General features: G+C 48.5%; 1 protein-coding gene across 1 annotated transcript in view; it reads left to right on the forward strand.

Moving 5' to 3' along the window:
- Positions 1–8,162: 8,162 nt before the first annotated feature.
- The window catches only part of LOC311323487 (growth factor receptor-bound protein 10-like), a 48,528-nt gene continuing 37,828 nt past the window's right edge, over positions 8,163–18,862 (forward strand). Inside the window, exons 1-2 of the mRNA XM_084455726.1 lie at positions 8,163–8,379; positions 12,760–12,855. Coding sequence (XP_084311852.1) covers positions 12,805–12,855 — 51 coding nt within the window. The 5' untranslated portion in view covers positions 8,163–8,379; positions 12,760–12,804. The remainder of the gene's footprint in view (positions 8,380–12,759; positions 12,856–18,862) is intronic.

Below are 18,862 nucleotides of genomic sequence, written 5' to 3' on the forward strand. Positions count from 1 at the left end.
GTGTACACCAGTGTCTCACACTAGCTGTAAGGCCACATGAGTTAATTTATTTCAACAAAATGGATGGTTTTGAGGGAGACGAGGAACACGCTGGTTGTTTCTATGTTCTGTAGTAGAAAAAGAGTCCAACAGTCCTTGTTTATGGAACACCCTGTAGATGTTTAGTGTTTGTTAAGAACATCCAGGACTAGTGAGAACACTGCCATGGTGCAGTGTTCTGTGGTATCGTGAGTGTTTGTGTGAATTATGTTTATGCAGAGAGAGGAATGAGAGAGACATTTGGGAGAATTTCTTTGTTGGGGTATGTGGAGGGGGGAGAGGGTGGGTTGCTGACGGCCTGCTACAGTTCGGGAGGGAGGGGGGCTGGCACAGCAGGGGGGGGGGTTGTACCTTTCCTTGCACCCGACGGGAAACCACTTCCCACAATGCCGTTCAGCTTGGTCAGCTCTGAATGAAGGACTTAACAGGCCCTGACAGACATTTCCAAACTACTGCCCTGTAACAAAGCAGGGACAGTAGCACACTGTTCTGTGTGTGTGTGTGTGTGTGTGTGTGTGTGTGTGTGTGTGTGTGTGTGTGTGTGTGGGTGTGTGTGTGTGTGTGTGTGTGTGTGTGTGTGTGTGTGTGTGTGTGAGTGAATGGGACCAGGTCTGTCCTACTCAGCCAGCAGTGGTGTTCCTACAGTCTAATAATGAAGACGCTTCAGACACTCAGCAGACAAAAGGCTTTACATGGGTTATATCTGCCATTTATTTTATGTGTGTGTGTGTGTGTGTTCAGGTTACCCTACATACCATTTGTCATGGTGTGCTAGTGTCAGTAAAACCAGAACACAGTAGAAAAGGTCTTTGTTTCCTCATAGATTCTGTAGGCATAATTGATTTACATTCCTGGGCGCACCGGGTGAGTGGAGCTTGCACTTTCGGGTCGATCCCATTTCTGTCCCCGTACCGCAAAAGCCAAATTAAGTGTAAACAAATTCAATCTCAACCTAAGGCTGGACGGAACGTGCTCTACACCCCGTACCAAGAGGCCTAAATTAAGCCTCAGCTATGGTAAAGCTATCATCTAGCAGAGCAGAAGGACAATGGAGAGACCCACACGGCTGGTGTTCTGGACCGGAGAGAGATAGCAGAGCAGGCCCGCTGAGATAAACGCACTGGGGGAGTCTATATCTGGCAGCTCGCATCACGAGCAAAAGGCCGTGGAAGAGGAGGAGGAGGAGAGGGAACGCAGTGCAGTCCCTCCGGGCGAGGCTGACTTGGAGGCCAGAGTCTGGACGGTTCGCGGGGTTCACGGGGTTCACGGGGTTCAGGAGGGTTGGAACGCGGCCTGGAGGGTTCATGGGGTTCGGGGTCAGGGATGTTTGGAACACATTCCATTCTAGCATGCGTATGTGCCCCCCCCCCAAAAAAAAATCAACACAGTAGTAATGCACGTGGAAACACACACACACACACGGACACATACCGTTTCATAGTGTGTTGACATTAACAACAGCCATGACCTTTCTGTCAGAGGACATGGTGGCCTTACCCTACACTATCAGTTCCACACACACTTCTTCATCAAGCACAGGACTGGAAGCTTTTTACCTGCAGTACACCACCACAGAAGAAGAAGAACCACCACCACATAAAACTACACAGGCTCAGTCTTCACAATAGGAATAGAGAGAGAGAGAGAGAGAGAGAGAGAGAGACGGGGAGAAAGAGAGAGTATACTTGAGGGATTTGATATTGGGGCGTTCAATGGGTTACGTTCAGTGGGCACTTTTACCAGCAACAGTTATGCCACCAACAAAGCACATCTCCCCATTGAGTTGATAGGAGACCAACACACTTCGCTGTGCGAGCTCTGACGTCCTTACCCTAACCCTAACCCTAACCCTATTGACAGAGGAGAGAGACAACACACAGAACTGACCTTAAACGGCTCTCACCTCACAGGGCCCCGTCACAGGGACCACTCTGTCTCGCCACAGGATGTTGTCTCTGTGCAGACCCTGGAGTTTGAGCTGTGTGTGCAGTGATTCATTGTTATTACAGGACACGAACCGTCACAACAGTATCACAGGGTGTCCCGGGCTATCAGGCGCTCGGCTTCAACACTTTTTTTTTTACCCTTTCCTTCCTTGTTTGCTCTGGGACAGATTGGTCGTCACCGCGATGACTGCCAAGCCTGGAGGCCATGCTACGTATATGTCCAGTCTCTGGCTTCTTACTGCCCTCAACCCAACCAATTCTGGCCGAACTCCTCTCCACTCGGCCCTCCACTCCCCTCCCCTCCTCTCCTCTCCTCTCCTCTCCTCTCCTCTCCTCTCCTCTCCTCTCCTCTCCTCTCCTCTCCTCTCCTCTCCTCTCCTCTCCTCTCCTCTCCTCTCCTCTCCTCTCCTCTCCTCTCCTCTCCTCTCCTCTCCTCTCCTCTCCTCTCCTCTCCTCTCTCCTCACCTCTCCTCACCTCACCTCTCCACTCCTCTCCTCTCCAATCCTCTCTCTTCTCCTCTCCTCTCCTATGCTCTCTCCTCCCCTCCCTTCCTCTCCTCTCTCCCCTCCTCCCCCTCCTCTCCTCTTCTCTCTCCCCTCCTCTCCTTACCTAGTTCAGTTGGTGCTGTTCAGAGAGAAGAGATGCTTGGAGTATCGGAGGGGAGGTCTAGCCTCTAGCGTTATCCGCCCACGGCCGCTGTGGAGGTGTTGCATCACTCTCCCAAGGTGAGCGGACAGCTTAACCTTTCACCGACTCCCTGAGGGGTGGGGCATGCTGTGTGTTGACCCAACTCTGGTATTACAGTACATAATATAAGTGATATTACAAATATCTTATATAATAATGTAAGTGATATTACAGTCTGATACAGTCAGGGAAATTTGAATTTGAATTCAATTAGGAATTGAGCAGTGAATGTGAAGTGTATGTAGACATTAGGCAGCTGCTGCATTTGCAGTTGTGTGGTCAGTTGGTATTGGAGCTCAAACGCTGGGTGTCGCTGTCTCAAACAACCCAGGGGATTCTACTAAGAGCAAGATTATCTCACCTTGTGATCTGCCACAAACACAGGAACACGCACGCACGAACGCACACACACAGGCCTGGGTCGAAATACTATTTTAAATCACTTCAGTTTCTTATCTGTGCTTGATTGTTCTTGTCTGTCACAATGGATCCAATGGGCTGTTACTAAAAAGACAAACCCCGCCCACCTGACACTCCAGGGACACTCAATCAAACGCCAATGTACACACACACACACACACACACAGTGTCTGTGTGACACGAAGGAAGCCATCAGAAGCAGAAGAGCTAGTAGGAAACTGTGATGGAGAAACATGTCATCTATGAGGGACAGGATGAGTAGACGATAGGAGAGAGTGAGAGAGAGAGAAAGAGACAGAGAGGGAGACAATGATACATTTTGTGCTACATGTGCCCAAGAGCAAGGCCTACAAATCAACTTTGCACTGTAAACTTGTCCCGCTATTAGTGGTTAATGGCCAAGGGCTTGGCTGAGTCCAGCAGCACAGAAAATACCCTGGACTCTCACTGTGCTTTGTTCTCACTGAAAGAGTGATCACTAGTATCAGGATTTGAAGGGCTGTTTAGTTTCCCCCCCTTCTGCTTCTTTCATTTGGGTTCCTCTGTATTGTTAATGGCCGCTGTGCTACAGGCAGGAACCAAACAAATGTGGTTTGGATTCTGGGAGCGTTGCTATTAATAGACTGTCAGACTTTTGGCTCAGGATAGCTGGTACTTACAGAGGGAGAGAGGGGCTGGCAGAGCAGGGCCTACAGGCGCTGAGGGGAGCGTATCAGAGTGTTGGCTCTGGAGCACGGCTGTCCAGTTTGAATCTATTCTATACCCAACCACAGCCGAGGGGGGATGGGGGTCTGACAGGTCGGCCACAGTCAAACTGTAAAACGGAAAGTCTCGGGATGTGTCCACTACTCTTGTAGCGTTGATGGCTTTCGCTGCACGAGCCGGGAATCCTAATCCTCAGAGACCTGAGGCTCCTGGCGGGCGGAGGGGACGATGCCCGCCATTGTCATCTTTTTTTTCTTTTTTTTTTGCCACGTAATGAACCTGATGATTGTAAATTATGTGGGATTCCACAGGTTTTCCATCTACTCAATCAAGGGTAAGTCAGATTCAGAGGCACACGCACATTCCAAGTGATTTAGTAGAGGCAAATTTTAATTCCTCAACTGATTATTGCAAGTCTTTGCTTATGGAATCTCGGGAAGTTTTCTATTTATTTTTTACATTTTTTTTACTAAAGGCTTGCAGGTGCATGGGAAGCATAGGTTTATCATGCTACTGAAAAGGGGAATCATGTTCCTTGTTTTTCTCAGTATTCTATTCCTGTAGTGCCCCCGTCCCGGTGCCAGATGGGAGGCTGGTGTTCCACTGCTGAGTGATCCAACCCAAACATCTGGCCGGCCAGCCCAGCCCCAGCAGCCCAGCCCGTCAGATGGAGCACAGTAGGCCCTCTCTCCTGCCTAGAGGCACCAACCATCCCAAACATCTGCCTATAGGCACCAGATGCTTGTTTTGTGTTTGATTGGATAGCCAGGGGAGCAAGCTGGGTCGAGGGAAAGAGACTAGAGCCTGGAGAAAGAGAGCTAGTCCTGGAGAGGGAGACTAGTCCTGGAGAGAGAGACTAGGCCTGGAGAGAGAGACTAGTCCTGGAGAGAGAGACTAGGCCTGGAGAGAGAGACTAGTCCTGGAGAGAGAGACTAGTCCTGGAGAGAGAGACTAGGCCTGGAGAGAGAGACTAGGAGAGAGAGAGACTAGGAGAGAGAGCAAGAGACTAGGCCTGGAGAGAGAGACTAGTCCTGGAGAGAGAGACTAGGCCTGGAGAGAGAGACTAGGAGAGAGAGAGACTAGGAGAGAGAGCAAGAGACTAGGCCTGGAGAGAGAGACTAGGAGAGAGAGACTAGGAGAGAGAGACTAGGCCTTGAGAGAGAGACTAGGAGAGAGAGACTAGGCCTTGAGAGAGAGACTAGGAGAGAGAGACTAGGCCTTGAGAGAGAGACTAGGCCTGGAGAGAGAGACTAGTCCTGGAGAGAGAGAGACTAGGAGAGAGAGCAAGAGACTAGGCCTGGAGAGAGAGACTAGGAGAGAGAGCAAGAGACTAGGCCTGGAGAGAGAGACTAGGAGAGAGAGACTGGGCCTTGAGAGAGAGACTAGGAGAGAGAGATTAGGCCTGGAGAGAGAGACTAGGAGAGAGAGGGGGGTGAAGAACGGGTGAGGTTCAGAGTGAGATTGGAGAACGGGTGACATGAGAGTAGGTCTGTCTGGACCCTGCTTTGCGTGTTATGACGTACCGAGCCAGTGGCATGAGAGGAATGTTCAGGTACAGTATTAGTGAGGAAAAGCTCTTGTGGATTAATCAAGGGCTCAAACTTTGATCTCCAACTGACTCGAAGCAACTTTAGGAGGAAGCAGGGCCAAAGTACACATCAGACCCCTTGACAACAGACACACACACACACACACACACATACATACACACTTTGTTTCCAAATTCAGCCCCTTTTCTTGGCACTGTGTGTGTGTGAGTGCTTGCGTGTTCAGGGCCTATCAGGACCAAAGAATCAAATCTCTGTGTCCTGATACAGAGTGTTTAAGGGCTTTAGTGGGTTTCAGTTTGTAATGTAGATAGCTCATTACCCCCAAATCCCACAGCCTAAACCAAAGACTGAACAAAAACAGGATTAGTAATTCTTATTGCTAATTTGGCCGTCACAGATTAGCATGTGACAGGCAATGATGCATGTTTACATTTGCCTTGATTGTTCGCGCCGGGCGAGGGGCCACCAAAGCTTTCTTTATCTCTCTCTCTCTCTCTCTCTCTCTCTCTCCCTCTCCTCTTTCTGTCTCCCAGAGAGACTCTCTCTCTCTGCCCCTCCCCATGCACTACCTGTTATCTCTGGGGTTATTGATGGAATTACAAGGCAGAATCTTCTACTTCTGAGGCTAGCACCGAGGAGCAAGCATAGGTACCACTCAAACACACATACACACACGCACACACACATACATATGCACACTAACTAACGCACACAGACTACAGACGAAGTTGTGAGTTGTGGCAAGACGCATTACTACATTTAGGCTACTTCATAGATCACACGGCACCAGACGATTTGGGAGTGGATGACTTGTGACTCTCCATCCCACACATTAAAGACATATCAGCGTGACTCTTAGAACTCTGTTGGTTCGGTTATCCAGTCTAGGTCACAACCCCTGAGGCCCACAGAGGTATAATCACCCTAGGCTGTACTGAGCAGTATTCACCCCTTTGATCATGGCTATGGAATCTGTGTGCCCATTCTAGAGTGTTCCTGCTCTCATTCTTCTGAAGGGAGGGGGGGGGGGGTTGAGAGGTCTCTAGATCGGACTTCTCAAACAACACCAGAGAGTTTATAGTATTTCTCCAGGGTGGAGTTATTATGTAACAGGAATGCTTCTCCAATGTTTTCAAAACACTGTGTGTGTGTCTGTTTTTTGTGTGTGTGTTAACACATTTCAGCGGCAAACAGCAGTCTGTAGTTAAGATTGACTCTTCGACACGGCTTCTGGCCAACCTCCCGACCGCCCACCGCCCTCACCCCACCCCCAGCGTGGAGAGCCGGGTGAGGAGGCCCTGCGGGGCCCAGGCTACGGCTGGGGGCCTAAACTACGGCCCCCCTGGTTCTGTGTACAGCTCGCCCCCCACAGCCCCGGAATACCAGCCTTCAGGGCTCCCCAAGATCCACTGGTCGGGCTTGGTGGAGCCATTACCAATTGGGACTCTTCCAGTCTGTGTGTGTGTATGTATGTGTGTGTGTGAGAGAGAGAGAGAGAGAGAGAGTGTGTGTGTGTGTTCTTCAGTGTGACATTTCCCCTTCCTGCATCTGAGGCAATGGGAGCTGGCGTACAGATAACCTTCTGCTAGCACATTCCTGCAGTATACAGGATTGCTTCGCTTGTGTGTGTGTGTGTGTGTGTGTGTGTGTGTATGTGTGTGTGCGTGCGTGCATGCGCACTGTGTGTGTCTACTGTGTGTGTGTGTGTGTGTGTGTGTGTGTGCGTGTGGTGTACGATGTGTTTGTGTGTGTGTGTGTGTGTGTGTGTACTGTGTGTGTGTCTACTGTGTGTGCAGTGTACGATTTGTGTGTGTATTGTGTGTGTCTACTGTGTGTGTGTGTGTGCGGTGTATGATGTGTGTGTATGCAGTGTGTGTGTGTGTGTGGTGTACGATGTGTGTGTACTGTGTGTGTGTCTACTGTGTGTGCAGTGTACGATTTGTGTGTATGTATTGTGTGTGTGTGTGCAGTGTGTGTGCAGTTTGTGTGTGCAGTGTGTGTGTGCAGTGTGTGTGTGTGTGTGTGTGTGTGTGTGTGTGTGTGCAGTGTGTGTGTGTGTGTGTGCAGTGTGTGTGTGCAGTGTGTGTGCGTGTGAGTTGATGTCTGTAAGGGTGGAACTCTGAGCTCGGTGAAACCTGAGTTGTTGGTTTGGGTAGGGGGATGGGATCGGAGACGCAGCAGCAGTAGACAGGGTGGTGGTGGTGGAGAAAGGAGACAGGGGGCTGTTTATTCTACGTGATGAGTTACAGCCTGCATAACATAACCAGCTGGATGAGAGAGTACTCAGACTGGCATCTCGGTTGGCGGGAGTGGGTTGGGGGTGGGGGGGTGTCCTAATCTGAGGGCAGGATTGAGGGATTATTCACATTTTTTATGATTCGTCACGGGCACACTTGCATAACAAGGGCATTATTAGCAAGTGACGTGTACATGATTAGATTTAAAGGGAGTCAAATTATCGGAGGTTATGAATTTACAGGCGGTTTATCGGTTTTGGGAAATATAAGGCGCCCCCCCCCCTCTTCAAGTTAAAGAAGCCATTCCTCGAGACGAACAGTTCTTCTCGCTGTAGGCTACGCGCGGGTGCAAGTCTCGCCTAACAAGTCAAGACCAGACGGCATCATATTTTAGTGTTTTTTTTAATTTAATTTAATTTATTTAACACAAACGGAAGCAGTAAATCACTAAAGACTTCTGGTCGGACCCTCACCCTCCCCGCGAAGGGTTAAGGACCGGGGTTCCCTGCGAAGGAGGCGTCCTCTGCGTCCCCACTGGGCGGGACTGAAGGGAGTTTTCCTCCTCCGTGTGTGCGTGTGTGTGTTGAAGGAGTCAGCTGGTTGAAGTGCGTGTTTGGACGTTGCTCGGAAGAAACAACGTGAGAGACAACGGCAAGAGTTTAGTAACATTTTCAGATCTGACCAGCGGCGTGTTATAAGATAAAACTCGCCCGGGACCAGGCGCTTTTTGTCGGTGTTCCAGCTTCGAATGTCCCCTGTCCTGCGAAGACTAGGCTAGGCTACTGGATTTCGAGGTGGGTTTGCTCTGTTAACAATAGATGGCTAAACACATTTGTTTGTGAAGACGATTCAAACGCAATCTAGCCCACAAAGTTGCCAGTGGACATGTTTTCATGTAGCCTAATGTATTCGTGTCTTTTGCACGGGGAGAGGGAAGGGGAGGAGAAAGCAGGGGAGGTGGGGGGAGATTGGGAGATAGAGGGGGTCGATCCTCCTCCGTAGAGTCCTACTTCATTCTCCCCGGCTAAGTAACTCTCTCTCTCTTCAATGCCTGAGACGAGCTTATGTGCTTTGGCAGGTGGCTCACCTGCTGTATTATCGGTTTATGACACAGGGAATTGCAAAACACAGGGCCCTGCTACGACTGGCTACACAATAACCAAGCTGTTCACCGCGGAACTCGCAGTTGGGACAGATAGGGCCATACATGGGTTGTTGCATCATGGGCCTCCTCCCCTTGCCTGGCAGTGTTTATGACTGTAGGCCCAAGTTGCTGTCTGTGGTGATTGCCTGCCATAAAGGTCCGCTACCTCTTACGTAACCCCAGCCTGTTTAGACTTCCTGCCTGCTGCTAGCGAGAGCGTGCACCGCTATGTGGAACCCGCTCGGCACAGCAGACAGGAACAGACGTCTCCAATCTGCTTGTCTGCCGCCGGCGCGAAGCCCTAGAAATTGAGAGTAATGTCAGCCTGGATTAGATGACGCCCTAGCTGGTCAGGGTTGTGGACGTGTGTCACCTCACACGGACTGAGCCCCCGCGGTGACGCAGTGCGCTCAGCGGTCGCGTCTCACTCGGGACAGCCGGGACTCTGCCCGCCTTGAAGGGCACGACTGGCTATCTGCTTGACCTATTTCGGTGTTGATGAGTATAATTGCTGAGTGTTGCCAGAGAACCCTGTCCGGGCCCTGGGTGCCGCTGTCTAACGGAGCTACTAGACCAGAGAAACTGGGACTGGCGTGACCCCCTAGTTGGAAAGCTGACTCAGCGGAATTATCAACCGCCAGCTGGGGATGTTTAGAATAGGGTCTGCTGCGCGACACAAGTAGCCTAACACACACACACACACACACACACACACACACACACACACACACACACACACACACACACACACACACACACACACACACACACACACACACACACATTCTGCCTCTCTCTCTCTCTCTTGTCTGACATTATTAAGTTGCTCCTGGGTTAGCTAACGTTGGGCCTTTCTGTCTACCAGTAAAGCAGTAATTGCTCTGTCTCTGCAGGCGGAAGCACAAAATGCCAGCAAAATGTCAAACTGCTTGGGACTCCGAGTCCGAGTTCGACACGGCAGCATGGAGATTAGATGTACACAGTATGCCCCCTCCTAAGATGTTCCTTGCCCTTTTAATTTATAATTTGATTGTTGTGAATGTGAATACATACAATGCACTAGAAAGCACTGGAGTTAGTGACAGATGTATTGGAGGATGACCGTCCTTGATTCTTGACACATACACGCACGCATACACGCACGCATACACACACGCATACACGCACGCATACACGCACGCATACACACACGCACACACACGCATACACGCACGCATACACACGCATACACACACGCATAGAAGTCATGACTTAAAGATAGCAGAGCCTCAGTGGAAACAGTAATTAGAGGGGTGAAGATGAGACAGAGAGAGACGGAGGGAGAAAGATTGAGAGGGAGAGAGAGAGAAAGAGGGAGGGAGGGAGGGAGGGAGGGAGGGAGAGGGAGAATGAAAGCACATTGTGGCACTCAAGCTCTAACTCTAATCTAACTGTTACATAAAGAACTGCACAATGCAGGCAGAGAGAGTATTAGGACACTGGACTGAGGGGGGGGGGGCAGAGAGAGAAAGAGAGAGAGACAGGGAGAGAGTGTTAGAACAGGACTGAGAGAGAGAGTTAGGACAGGACTGAGAGAGAGAGTTAGGACAGGACTGAGAGAGAGAGTTAGGACAGGACTGAGAGAGAGAGTTAGGACAGGACTGAGAGAGAGAGAGTTAGGACAGGACTGAGAGAGAGAGTTAGGACAGGACTGAGGGAGAGAGAGTTAGGACAGGACTGAGAGAGAGAGTTAGGACAGGACTGAGAGAGAGAGTTAGGACAGGACTGAGAGAGAGAGAGTTAGGACAGGACTGAGAGAGAGAGTTAGGACAGGACTGAGGGAGAGAGAGTTAGGACAGGACTGAGAGAGAGAGAGTTAGGACAGGACTGAGAGAGAGAGAGTTAGGACAGGACTGAGGGAGAGAGTTAGGACAGGACTGAGAGAGAGAGTTAGGACAGGACTGAGAGAGAGAGTTAGGACAGGACTGAGAGAGAGAGTTAGGACAGGACTGAGAGAGAGAGTTGGGACAGGACTGAGAGAGAGAGTTAGGACAGGATTGAGAGAGAGACAGAGAAAGAGAGATTATTAGAACGGGACATAGAGAGAGAGTTGGGACAGGGAACTGAGAGAGTATTAGGACAGGACAGAGAGAGAGAGAGTATTAGGACAGGGGACTGAGGGAGAGAGAGTATTAGAACAGGACAGAGAGAGAGAGAGTATTAGGACAGGGGAGTGAGAGAGAGAGTATTAGGACAGTGGACTGAGAGAGAGAGAGTATTAGGACAGGGGAGTGAGAGAGAGAGTATTAGGACAGGGGAGTGAGAGAGAGTATTAGGACAGGGGACAGAGAGGGAGAGTATTAGGACAGAGGACTGAGAGAGAGAGAGTATTAGGACAGGGGAGTGAGAGAGAGAGTATTAGGACAGGGGAGTGAGAGAGAGAGTATTAGGACAGGGGAGTGAGAGAGAGAGTATTAGGACAGGGGAGTGAGAGAGAGAGTATTAGGACAGGGGAGTGAGAGAGAGTATTAGGACAGGGGACAGAGAGGGAGAGTATTAGGACAGAGGACAGACACAGAGAGGGAGAGTTTTAGGACAGTGGACTGAGAGAGAGTGAGTATTAGTACAGTGGACTGAGAGAGAGAGAGTATTAGGACTGTGGACAGAGAGAGAGAGTATTAGGACAGTGGACTGAGAGAGAGAGAGAGAGAGAGAGGGAGAGAGAGAGTTTTAGGACAGTGGACTGAAAGAGAGAGAGAGGCTATGGCTGTACTTTAGCAGGGGTCAGATTGACCTGGCTGGAGAGGCTGACGGTCAGGCCTCACAGGAAGGACAACGCAGCCCACCCAGCCATCCCCGGACCGGACCCTACTGGGCGGCTCGCCAGACACAGGGAGGGGGTGGCGGGAGGGAGGGGGGGATGGATGGGCTAGGGTTGCAAAGAGTTGCAACAGTTTTGTCCATGCGTGTGGGCTTGGGACTGTTAATTATGCACAATTATAAAGGATACCTATTTATTTATTTATTTATTTATTATCAATATTTTGAAGACAGCGTATGGCAATATGTAAGCACACCTCTGCCTGGACCTGGTAGATGAGACGCATCTAAAACTAAAGATTTGCAAGTTTGAAAAACTTACCATGCAGGTGAGGGTGACAGGATATCAAAGACAAGAACAATCAGTTGGTGTATGGAACTACTGTTTGTTCCAGAGAATTCCATACATTTTCCCGGTGTGAAAGTTCAGGGAGTTAAGCAACCCTAGTGTGTGCTTAAGCCAGCCCAACCATGTCTGAACCAGATTCCACAAGCCCCCTGTCTTCTCGACTGTTCCTTGAGAGAGAAAGTGTGTGTGTGTGTGTGTGTGTGCCTGTGCATGTTCGTGTGTGTGTGTGTTTGTGTGTGTGTGTGTGTGTGTGTGTGTGTGTGTGTGTGTGTGTGTGTGTGTGTGTGTGTGTGTGAGTGAGTGTGCACGCGTATACTGTGCTTTCCCTCTCCGTGTCAGATCAAAATGTTCCAGGACTAAACCCAAAACATGAGACGAGTGTCTGGGCTGACCCAATTCCTCCCCCACCCCCCCACCCCCACACACACACACACACACTACTTGCTGGATCAGGCCAGAGCGTGAGGTTTGAGACGAGGAAGTGGAGAAGTAGCTAATGTGGACTTTGCTAAGCCATTATTACACACTCCTTCCCAGGATGCTCTGAAGAAGAAGAGGCCATCTCCCCCTCTGCATCCTTCCACTCCCTCTCTCCATCCCTCCCTCCCTCCTTCCCTCCCTCCACCTCCCAGCAGGTGGTCAGTAGTCATGTGCTCGCTGGAGGACTGTGGAGGACTGTGGCGGGGTTTGTTTGGGAACTGGAAATGAGTGTTACGCAATAGGCGTCTGTGTTTTCTGTCTCTGTTTGTCTGAAGGGAGAGGTACCTCTAAGAGTTTATAGACACTATACACTATCTAGGAAGTCAGGTGTGTACGTGCGTGTGTGTGCGTGCGTGTGTGTGTCAGGTGGAGTTATGGCATTGTGTCCTCTCTCCTGTGTAGGAGTCCTGTGGGCGGAGCCAGCAGAGGGAACCAGGAAGGAATACCATGGCCTTAGCAGGATGTCCAGACTACTTCCTGCTCCACCCCAATTACCAGGTGTGTGTGTGTGTGTGTGTGTGTGTGTGTGTGTGTGTGTGTGTGTGTGTGTGTGTGTGTGTGTGTGTGTGTGTGTGTGTGTGTGTTGACATGTAGTTCAGGCGAGAGCTACTGTTTTACCCCTGGACAGCCATGTCAGACAGACTAGTTGGGCGTTTGCTCTGGTGTCTTGGTCTGGCTGCACGTAAAAAAAAAAAAAAGTATGGTGCTTCTACCACAACAGGAGCTCTCCCATTGGCCAGCCAGACAGTCCCTGCCCCTCTCCAGCGGAGTGAATGAGGCCTTTGTGACTCAACCGGGCTTCTCTCGCTCTCTCTCTGCTGGACCCCTTTCTGACCTTAAGAATTAGGCTGGAAAGCTTGTGCAACTAAAAATAGAACACGAAAACAAACAACAACAACAACAAGGTCCAGCGCCCCCCCGCGGTGCTGTAGTCTGCCAGGGCCCTGAGTGGGAGACCTTGGCTGTGATGTGGGGCTGAAGCAGCAGGATGTCTCGTGTAGCCGTGACGTGGTCCTCGGCCCCCATGAGGGGGGGCCTCCCGCTGTGCTGTTTGGCTGCTATTGTCTGGTCTGGTCTGTAATGACCTCCTGCTGGGAGGGGGGGGGGGGGTTGGGGGTGATGTCAGGGACTATGTAGGCCCCCTACTCCGGCGTTCCTCACCCCACTGCTCCTAGCCCCGCCCCTAGCGAGGCCTGGGTCGGTCCAGGCTGGTCCCGGTCTGGGAGCTAGACCAGTTCGGCGGCGGTTAGTTTGACTATTGGATTGAATTGAACGTGTTTGTGTTTAACAGCGCGTGTGTGTGTGTGTGTTTTATCAACATGTGAGTTAGGGTACATAAAGATGTTTTCCATTAACATGGCACAGAATGTGAACTTGCACACACCCGAATGGTTGCAGGTAGAGCATCGGACTGGTGACGGACTCTTGACCAGGCCGGCTGACAGTGTTAACTGGTGCCTGTGTGTCACGCTGCTGACCACCCTGTGCTGGACTGAACCAATGGTTGACATAGAAGAGCAGAAGACCAATTTCCCCTTGAGGGGATCAATATAAAACACACACTTCCACAAATGTACACACTCCCCTTGGGGTACCTGCAGGTTTGCTGTAGATATTTTCTTTCTGTGTACTTAATAATGCCATGCTAGGGCTGCGTGATTATGACAAAAATGTATAATTGTGATTATTTTGCCTGATATTGTAATTGCAATTATTATTATATTATAATATGATTAACTGTGGTGCTGTCATATCATATGCTGTCATGTAAGTGTCCATGTGCTACAAAGTGTCCGGGTGATGTAATAACGTAATTCAAACGCCACAACGCGTCCGCTGCTATGCTGACGCTAGCATTCTGGACATTCCTGAGTTAGCGTTCGCATGTTCGCCAAATATGGTCCAGATGACGTAATGGATAGTGACAATCCTTTATCATGGTAAATAAAACTGTTTGTAGAGGCTTAATATTGATACTATATATATATATATATATATATATATATATATATATATATATGTTACGGTCAATGTGAGAAAACGGGGAATGTGAGCTTTTCCCGGTTATTGCGCACATTCCCCGACCTCGCGGGGAATGTAGGAGAAACATGTTCGTTTCTCACATCTCCCGGGTAATGTGCACATTCTCCGACCTTGCGGGAGATGTGAGAAATTGGTTAGTATTTCTCACATCTCCCGCAAGGTCGGGGATTGTGCACATTAACCGGGAAATGCTAGCAATTCCCGACCTTGCGGTAAATCTAGCAAAGTCCAGCCGTATGCAAAACCTCTGCGCAGCCGGGTGGTGGGAGAGGGCTCGTGCGCTTAGAACGAGAGGCGCTTGACATTTTGCCCATGGTTTTCGAATACATAGCATCAATTGCATTAATGGAAACATTAAATTGGGTCTAATTATACATGTGTTGAAAGTTAAGATAATTAGCCTACAAGCCGCGAGGCTACGCAACACAATAAGCAAAACAATCTCACTGTTTCACTCGTCCCACTCCTCTGTTTCACTCGCCCCGCACGGCAGGGACAAGAGAAACGATGCACATCTTCTGTTCTCGGCCGTCTTGAATTGAACTGTTACACCACAGAACCAAACTTACAACTAATAGGTTAGTAAAGGACATGTACAAGTTGTTTGTCATCATCAAAAAATGTAATCTCCATCTTTATTAATTTCTGTGTAAATCTGATCAAACCAAAAAGTGTTTCATTCGTCCCGGTCCTCCCCTACAGTTAATAACAGTCTGTGGTCTACCTTGAACAGTAATATAGCCTATGCTGCACACAGTGTGAGTAGTATTAGGAGGATAGGCCTACACTGGTGATCAAGTTAACAAACGCAAAATGAAAATCGCAACAACAGGAAGGTGGGAACCTCCAAAGGAACCCTACACGTTAGCTAGCCGAAAGAAAGACGAAAAATCTCTCCCAGGTGTGCGCCAGTAACGTTAGCCCAACTACCGTGGGTGCCTCTTATGGTGCACGCCCTCTGAGGCGTCACATAAGCCCTCTCCCACCACCCGGCTGCGCAGAGGTTTTGCATACGGTTGCGCTTTCCTAGATTTACCGCAAGGTCGGGAATTGCTAGCATTTCCCGGTTAATGTGCACAATCCCCTACCTTGCGGGAGATGTGAGAAATACTAACCAATTTCTCACATCTCCCGCAAGGTCGGAGAATGTGCACATTACCCGGGAGATGTGAGAAACGAACATGTTTCTCCTACATTCCCCGCGAGGTCGGGGAATGTGCGCAATAACCGGGAAAAGCTCACATTCCCCGTTTTCTCACATTGACCGTAACATATATATTACACTTTTTAGTAGAAGAGAATTTTGGGAATTAGTTTTTCAGTTACGAATTCCGTTCCTTCTCTTTAGGATAGGTTAGCCTACTAAGCCTAGATAACTGCATCATATTATTAAAAAAATAATTAAAAAGAGCACCCCAACATGCATCACTCATGCTACAAATGGTTCAGTGCACGTGTTAAGAGCATATTGCAGGCTGGAGACCCTAGTGGGTCAATGTGTAGGCAAATGATTTTCATAGAAATTATATAAAATATACACTGCAGTGACTTCTGGAGTTGTTTTTGTTCCTTCAGCACCTAAAAAAATATCACCAAACGAAGTGACATAGCAGGGGGGAGTCCGTGTTCAACAACAACAAAACGATGGCTAGTTATGCGCTATCTAGCAATACGCTGTTCACATTATAACAAGCAAACAGGTGAGCGGCGGTGAGGATCTAACCTTTAATTTCTCACTGAAAAAAACATACCTGTTTAGCTACAGGCTATAGCTACATGCTGTATCTAAACTCGAGCTAGCTAATATAGTTAGACTATGCTACTAGCCAAGAAAAATATACCCTTGAAGTTGATTGCTATAGCTCAGACTTTTTTCAAAACTGCTCCCACTCAATCTGTTTGATTGCTAGGCTGTCAGTGTGAAGACAGCATTCGAAATGCCGGCTAGCTATCTTTCAGATGCAACAAATTAGGATAGCTGTGAATGGTTTACCACAACAACAATATGAGGATGAATTAGCACCGTACACATCTATGGCCGTGACAGCCTGGATGGATTTTTATTCATTTATTTATTTTTATTATTATTATTTGGACCCTCGTTGTAATGTCATCATTTCATTCTCTGGTTATTCAGACGTAGCCTACCTACATTAATGGCCTTAGATTTGTTTATTTTACAAAATGCTTGCAGCATATGGTGCATGTTTCGACTTGTGGGCTGTTTTTATTTGCCAGAGTGCTTGTCCGACATGACCGACAGTGTTAGTGTATTTGGATTTATCGTGCTGAGATTTATTTTGAGCCTATTTGTACCATTTGGATTATATTATTTATTTTATTTGGACGCTTGTTTGTTTTAATGTCCACATTCAACATTGTCGGGTTAATTATTCAGACCAGATGTAGCCTATATTAATGGCCATGGTCTCTGATGTACCTCAGCTACCTAGCTAGCTAGCTAGATTTGACAAGACCGACAGCAGAAATCTAGCTATGAGCATAACTAGTTAGTTCAAAGCATTTGATCTTCGCCATCATGTGGTCGTAAAGCCAAAAAAATGGCAAGATAGCTGGCTAACTCAATCATTCCTTCTCAGCATGCTATTGATTACGTTATAGCTAGAAGCTATGGATGTATTAAACCTTGCGAAGTACCCGCATGTGCCGGTCTAGTCCGTCCATCAATGTTAATGAAAGTGAAAAATAATTTGTGAGTCCGCCTCTTGACTCGGATTTACTCCAAAATGTAATGGGTTCTTACTTGCCCATATATACCCCTCCACCGAGTGTTATGATAATCGGTCTACTACTAATTATTACTAAACCAATTAATCAATAAACTACTAATGATTAATATTAATAATTAACAAATTACTAATTATTAATAAACAATTAATTCATACATTACTAGTTTTGTGAGTAATTCTGCTGACATACTAACAGACAGACTACCATACACCAGCGAAAACATGCAGTAACTTCACCCCCAGACTTCGTCCTGGGTGGAGGTAATAAGATAAAATTTAGCACGTTAGCCAGCTAGTAACTAGTACCTACCAAGCATAGCCTAACGTTGCCTAAGTTGGGAACTTTCCAAAGTTTCTAGAGCTTTTGTATCTCACTATAATGGCAGTACTGTACTCTGTCTGTACAGTATCTGGACTGAACCGGGCACTGTATGAAGTTACAATTCAGAAGTGCAGTGTCGATTGTGAATTTGGTTGAATGAGCGGTCCTCGAGAAAGCAGTGGCCCATTTTGAATGATCTGAAACGATTACAACATGTTGGCTGACAATTAGACTGCCAAAAACTGTAGAGGTTGTCTATCTTTCAACCAGCGATGTTTCTCACAGTGCTTTCAACAGAAAGCCTGTGGTTAGTCTGCGCACCCCAGCACACAGCATCACATTTCTATGATTTGTAGTGGCCACGCGTTTGCTTAGTGGAGCTGTTTAAAACCAGGAGTTTGTGGTTTTTAATGCAGCGAGCAACTTAAAGAAATCGTATTAATCGCGGCCTTTCACGATTAGTTACCGCAGAGGCCAAAATCGCAATAATGATTGCAAGTAATTGTGTGCTGCCCTACTCCATGCATGTTCAGGGAATCTGGGCTATGTTTCAAGGCTGGCTCTATAGCAGGACAGCTGTGTGTGTGTGTGTGTGTGTGTGTGTGTGTGTGTGTGTGTGTGTGTGTGTGTGTGTGTGTGTGTGTGTGTGTGTGTGTGTGTGTGTGTGTGTGTGTGTGTGTGTGTGTGTGTGTGTGTGTGTGTGTGTGTGTGTGTGTGTGTGTGTGTGTGTGTGTGTGTGTGTGTGTGTGTGTGTGTGTGTGTGTGTGTGTGTGTGTGTGTGTGTGTGTGTGTATTTAGCCTGCCTGTGTGTGTCAGAACACTTCAGTCCAGCGAGAGAGAGAGAGAGACGTGTGTGTGCTCTCTCTGGGCATTGTAATCTGCTGCTCATGACTGACAGGCATGCTAGGTCTTGTCCTCTTGCTTTCAAGGAAGGAGAGAAGGGGGAGAGGGGGTAGACAGAGAGAGAGAGAGGAGAAAGAGAGAGAGGGAGGGATGGTGTAAAGAATTGTAAAGAAAGAAGCCTGTAGCAGAGGTTATCTTGGTCAGTGTTGACACAGCTAGCCATTAGTGTTAGCCAGTAGCTGTTGAATGTTTCAGCTACAGACGGGACCTGGAATGCTTCTGGCCTTAACTTCAAGACCGTACCAGCTGTGTGCCCGGTGTGTAGCTAGGAGCTCGACTCACACACACGTACTGTGTTCTATACGGTGTAGGGTTCTATACGGTGTAGGGTTGACGTGTGTGTGTGTTTGTGTGTGTGTGTGCATGCGTGTGTGTGTGTGGTGGTCTCTCAGTGGTGGTTCTGAGCCTCAGCCTGGATCTCTCTCTCTCCCTAGCAGAGTGATATGTGTCCTGCCCTTCCCTGGAAAGCCCTTGGCCGCTGCTTCTC

This window comes from Borostomias antarcticus (assembly GCF_949987555.1).
Source record: "Borostomias antarcticus genome assembly, chromosome: 21".
NCBI lineage: Eukaryota > Metazoa > Chordata > Actinopteri > Stomiiformes > Stomiidae > Borostomias > Borostomias antarcticus.